Source organism: Aulonocara stuartgranti (assembly GCF_965226115.1).
Source record: "Aulonocara stuartgranti genome assembly, chromosome: 7".
NCBI classification, from domain to species: Eukaryota; Metazoa; Chordata; class Actinopteri; order Cichliformes; family Cichlidae; genus Aulonocara; species Aulonocara stuartgranti.
This window is the reverse complement of record NC_138945.1, coordinates 49,874,107-49,880,579: the sequence shown is the minus strand read 5'-3', so window position 1 is coordinate 49,880,579 and position 6,473 is coordinate 49,874,107. Positions and strand designations below refer to the sequence as shown.

The 6,473-nt window shown below is 38.4% G+C and overlaps 1 protein-coding gene across 1 annotated transcript; it reads right to left on the bottom strand.

Moving 5' to 3' along the window:
* Positions 1-387: 387 nt before the first annotated feature.
* Positions 388-1,341, bottom strand: LOC309712064 (dispanin subfamily A member 2b-like; the record flags this gene model as incomplete). Its single annotated transcript, XM_082542646.1, has 2 exons — positions 388-581; positions 1,117-1,341. 2 exons carry the CDS (start codon positions 1,339-1,341, stop codon positions 438-440), a joined length of 369 nt encoding a protein of 122 aa, XP_082398772.1. The 3' UTR covers positions 388-437.
* Between the last annotated feature and the right edge of the window lie 5,132 nt (positions 1,342-6,473).

The following is a 6,473-nucleotide window of genomic DNA, read 5'->3' as shown; positions in this document are numbered from 1 at the left end:
GAACTATCAGTGTGAAGCTGTAATCATTATATTTGTCTGTATGTACTGTAATGGGTTTCTGCAGTGCTAACTTGGATCTGATTGAATCATCAATGTTATGCACGTTCAGATGTCCGATATGAGCAAAATGTTTTCCTTTCTATCACCACAAGTTGTGGCTTTTAAAAAAACAAACTATTTCACTACTTCAGATTTTCTTCATTTACTACTCAGCTGCACATGTGACACATTTTCAATTTATACATTTTCTAATCTGAAAATAAAACTTGTCAATAAAAAAATAGAGAAGATTTCCGTTTAAGACTGTTGGAAAATGATGTTTATTTCCAGACAATGTGATTTAAAAGTTAAAAAGCAGCAAAATATATTTTAAGTAAAAATGCAAATGTGAACTAATCACAGCAGAAGGCAACTCTAAAATGCTTCTAATGTACATATTATCTAAATCTGTCATAGAGCAAAAATATAACTGTCACAAACACAAGGACACCTAATACTGTGGCAGCAATGTTAAAAGTTTGAGCAGTGGAGCCATAACGTCGTGCACCATCCACATCTCCAGCCATCTTCCTGTCTCTGGCCTGGAAGGATGAAAGCATTTTATACACTTTAAAACTGTAAACCAACACATGTTCAATGCTTGCTGTAAGACACTTATGTCATTTTGTATTTTATGATTTCCTTTCACTATTGTTAGTAAGTCATTTGTTTGGATTGTAGTTTTGCTTGGAGCTGATTGGTTTTATGAATATTATTTTCATTTTTGTTGGTTGTTTTACTGACATTTGATATATATTTTTTATCTTGTTATAACTTTATTTATGAGTTTATCTTACTGAGCTTTATGATGTACCATATCACTTAACATAATGTTCTGTTAAATATTTTGATTTTTTACATATTTACCTCAGTTAATTTCTGTATACTCCTATTTCATTTAATTGCACACCTCATTTGTATAGTTTTCACGTTTTATCATATTTTACATCAACATTATATCTCTAGATAGATAGATATTCTTTTGTTATAGGTTGTCTTAATATTCTGGCTTCTGTAACACAGGAATTTCACAAAATGTAAGGTCTAAAAAATTAAAATGTTTCGCAATAAACTCACCTTGATGGAATAAATGAGAGCTGCAAGCCCAAAGCAGAAAGGATTTGTGTAGACAAAGGAAAAGAGCGACCAGATAATATAGTCGTTGGGGGGCTCTGTGATGACTGGTTGCCCTCTGGTGATGTTCACAGCAGTGTGCTGGACCACTCCAGGCTGAGCAGGGAGTCCACCATAAATCACACTCTGCAATGGCACGGCTTCAGTCGGGCAAACTTGAGGATACATCGCTCAAACTGTTCTTAGCTCAGCTGCAATGTGGAGAGGACAAAAGTGTGAACAAGAGAGTCACCACAAGTTGTGGCTTTTAAAGTTTTTTTGGGGGGGGTGGACAGGAAGCCCAGGAAAACCTTTACTACAATAGTGTGATTCATCACTACAAAAGAAGTGAGATACTAAGAATGCATGAAACTCTCAAATCGAAGTATGAACCTGCAAAGACACCACTGCCAGTAATAAAGCCTTTTAAATTAATAGCACTGCCAGTAATAGTTTAAGAAATATCCTTCATTGACTGAATTTGATATTGTGACTTTTTGGCATTGTGTTTATGAGATGATGAAGCCGTCTTTGCTTAATATTAAAACTTGAAGGGGATAAATAAGTTTTCACAGTACTGTACTTGCACTTTCTTTCCCACTGTTACAAATTTTGATTGAATCATCAGCTTTGTGTAACAGATGGAAGACATGAGGAAATATGTGCATTCAAGCCAAAATAAGAGTTGGTGTAATTCTCTACATACCTTCTTTAGAACTTGAAATTAGCAAGAAATTAGATAATCCAAAGAAATCAACTGAATCAGACTGTTCAAGAAAATAAATGATCCAAAGTAAGACACTAAGAATGCTGAAAACTGTCACATTTCTAAATTTAAAGCTGCAAAGAAAGCACTGCCAGTTACTAAACCTCTTCTACTAAAAGCATTGCCAGTCAGAGTTTGAGAAATAACCTGTATGTACCGGATTTAAATGTTATTTTGACATTGTGTTCCTGAGATGATGAAACATAAAGAATTTAGTAATCCTTGAATCATTGATGTGTTTTTATTTTTATTTATTTATTTTTTTAACGCTGAAACATCTTCATTTTTCCAGGTGGAGAGACTAAAAATTTGATGTGTTCAGGGTCAGTTCCAATAAATTTTGTCATGACTCTGATAAAAGTTCTATATTACTAATTTTCTTTAGAGAACTTTTGCTTAAAAATGAAATGACTATATTTTTAAATTGCTAGCTTTTATAAAGAGTTAAGCCAAAATCATTCAGATATATCAATAATGTGCATCTACACACAAAAAACAATTAACAGTTAGTACAAATATATAGATTTAATATTTTATATTATTATTTTTTGCCTATATATTGTAAATTTGAGAGAATACAATATTAATATCATCAAAACATATGTACCAAATAATATCAATACTGAAAAAAGTCAGCGACGAATCTGGAGTTATTCACAAGTTTTGCTGTGTGTTTCATGGGTGCTTTACTATAAAGACATCCTACAAACGTTTCTTGTAAATAAACAAAGATAATGTGCATTCATCAAAAAGTCATTGTGTGGGTTACGTAACCTACATGACAAAGTGAAATAGGCTAAAAGATCTCCAAAAGCAACACACCATGGCATAATATAAAGAAAAAACAGAGAAACAATGTCATTGATATCTGTCATTCTGGAAAAGGTTACAAAGCCATTTCTAAGGCTTTGGGCACAATAAAAGCAATTATCCACAAATGAGAATAAATAAATAAATAAATCTTGAAATACTGGTGAATCTTCCCAGGAGTGGCTGGCCAAACAAATGAACTCCAAGAGTGTATCAAGAAATCATCCATATCAACAAAAGAACCTGGAACAATATGTAAAGGACTGCCTCAGTAATTCAAGATTCAACAAACGGAAAGAGACTGGGTAAAAACATCACCCATGGGAGAGTTCAAGGAGAAAACCACTGCTGACCAAAAAGAACACAAAGGCTCATCTCATGTTTGCCAAGAACATCTTTCTGATCCCCCAAAACGTTTGGAAAATATTTTGTGAACTGAAAAGTTGACAGTTTTGTAAATTTTGCATACATCTGGCATAAAGGGAACATCATACCAACAGTCAAACATGGTGGTGGTTGTGTGATGGTCTATGGCTGTTTTGCTGCTTCAGGGCCTGGATGACTTGCTGTTTTTGATGGAACCATGAATTGTTCTTTCTTCCAAAAATCTGGAAGAAAAAGACTCAGTTAGCCTCATTTAATGATCTAAAACACACCAGCAAGTTCATCTCTGAATCGCTCAAAAAAAAAGAAAGAAAGAAAAAAATAACAAAATGAAGGTTCTTGCTGCCAAGGGAGGCACAACAAGTTACTGTATAAAGATTAGGGATTACTTTGTCACAGGAAGTGGGTCTGTTTTCCCTTGATAAATGAAACCATCCTTTAAAAACTGCATCATAAGGAACAGCCAGCCTGAGACTCACACAGGCAGGTACAAGGGCTTGAGGGAGACAAAAAGAAGGAGAGAGCGAGGGGAATGAGAGAAAGAAAAAAGGATGGCAGATACAAGCAGTTATTCTAACAGCTCAAGAAGAATAAGGGATCAGAGGAGAAACCAACCTTAATGTGAGGGTTTATTGATTATTTCTCAGATGTTATTGTGACTCAAATAATTGACATGCAGAAATATCATGACATGTAAAAACTGATGTTGGGAGAAAACTCTGCAAAAGACCCAGGAGAAATAAAGACACAATGAGACAAGGTTACTTTTTATGCTTTAACGTGCGCACGGGTGAGCTGCGAAGAACAACTCCCACCATGAACAGAGGCTTGGCACTTTTTATAGGCACAAATCACAGAGACAGTGGGAACAGGATAAGAAAATAATAAACAGATTAAATAAACAACTCCATATATGGTGCTAGTCTCGTCAGCAGAGAGCTGGGAGAGATAAAACAATATGTCCCAGAAACAATATGTCTTTGCTGGGAAAGTCTAAAAGGATAATTCTAAACTAATCTAACCATAGACAAAGGGCAGTGTTACGCCGTGAGGGGAGGTGAAGGAAACATCAGACTTCACTCTATCTTAATTAAAGTAATTGTTTTATTATCTCTTGCCAACATCATGCACATACAGACAGCAACTTCTCAAAATGGCCCCCAATCCATTTCCTGCTCCCTTTAAATACTCTAAAGACACACCTTCTTAATACAGACTGGCCTATAAAAGAGCTGCAATTGAGGCAGGCTTCCTCTTTACTGGGGAAACAAGATGGCCACCACAAAGGTAACCTGCAACACTTTGTTACTTAAATGCTTCCCAACATTACTCACTACCCCCCCCCCCCCCCCCCCCTTCTGGTCGACACATCTCCGGCAAACGGGAAAGATAGTCAGCAATAAGATTGTTCTTACCCGGGCAATGCTGGACGGTGAACTGGTATGGCTGGAGGGCTAGGCACCAGTGCAGTATCCTCGCATTCTGATGTTGCTTGGAGTGCATCCACACCAGGGATCGGTGATCCGTCTGAAGAATAAATTCTCTTCCAAGGAGATAATATTTCAATGAATCAATTGCCCACTTAATTGCCAGTCCTTCTTTTTCTACTATAGAATAGAATAGGTTTTTTCCCTGTCAAACAGCTTCTTACTTAAGAAAAGCACAGGTTTTTCTTCACCAGCTTCTCCTTGAGCCAGCACTGCACCAAGTCCAACATTAGAGGCATGTACCTGTACAACAAATGGTTTGGAAAAATCCGGGCTTTGCAAAACAGGGGCTTCAGAAATCTGTCTCTTTAAATATTGGAAGGCATGTTCACAGTCGTCATTCCACATCACTTTAGAAGCGTGTTTTCTCGTGAGATCTGTAAGAGGGGCTGCCAAGGTTGAGAAATGGGGAATAAACCTCCGATACCAGCCAACCAAGCCCAGAAACGACCTCACTTGCTTTTTGGTTTTAGGTCTGGGAATTGTTTGTATAGCCTTTACCTTTTCAACTTGTGGCTTTATTTGTCCATGTCCCACAATGTATCCTAGATACTTCACCTCTTCTTGTGCCCAGGCACACTTGCTCACATTCAGAGTCAAACCAGCCTCCTGGATCTTTGCCAACACAACCTTTAGATGCTGCAGGTGTTCCTCCCAAGACTCACTGTAAATCACCACATCATCCAGGTAGGCAGCTGCAAACTTTGAACAACCATTAAGGATAATGTCCTTTGAAAAGTTGCAGGTGCCCCAAGAAGACCAAAGGGCAACACGGTGTACTGAAATAAGCCCATTCCTGGAATTTGGAAGGCTGTGTATTCTTTACAGGACGGCTCTAAGGGCACTTGCCAGTAACCCTTACACAAATCTAAGGTTGTAATGTATTTAGCCTTTCCTAGTCTTTCCAGTAGCTCATCAATCCGTGGCATTGGATAAGAATCAAAACAGGAAATACTATTTAGCTTTCTCATGTCTGAACAAAATCGTAGTTGAGGGGAGTCTTTCTTTGGAACAAGTACAATGGGGTTTGACCACTCACTCCTTGAGGGCTCAATCACTCCCAGTTCCAGCATCATCTGAACCTCCTTCCTCAACGGTTCCACCATCCGTTCTGGTATCCTGTAAGGCTTAAGACGAAAAGGTTTTGTGTCTTTCAAGATGATGTTATGTGCTATGACATTTGTTCGCCCCGGGGTGTCTAAGAACAACAATGGAAAGGATTGCCTCACCTCATTCAACTGTTGCCACTGATCTTCAGTCAGATCTTCAGGAGGGTCTTCAGATTTGGGCATGCCTCTGAATGGGCTCATCTCAGCTTCTCCAACCTCCAGAATGCCACTGTCTTCAGGCCGAACATCTTGTACCATCAGGATTTGCTTCACACCTGGTTCTGGGGCGTTTCTTTCATGATACTCTTTTAACAAGTTTACATGTAGCAGTTGCTTTGATTTGTGTTTCTCTGGACAAATGACCTCATATGTCACTGGGCCGGTTTTTCTGGCCACAGTATAAGGTCCTTGCCACTTAGCCAGCAACTTACTTGGTCCAGTAGGCAAAAGTACCAAAACTTTTTGACCAGTCTTTAGTTCTCTCTCACAGGCATGCTTGTCATACCATACCTTCTGCTTTTGCTGCGCCTTCTGCATATGGTCTCTAACCTGTTCTCTGTACGTTTCCAGTTTGTCTCTCATCTGCAATATGTAGGAAATGATGTTCATCGTCGAAGCCACTTCAGTAGACCCCGGTGCCACTCCAGCCACCCAGTTCTCTTTCAGCATATCCAGGGGGCCTCTAACCTGCCTTCCATAGAGCAGCTCAAAAGTGGAGAAACCAGTTGAAGCCTGTGGTACTTCTCTGTATGCAAACAACAGAAA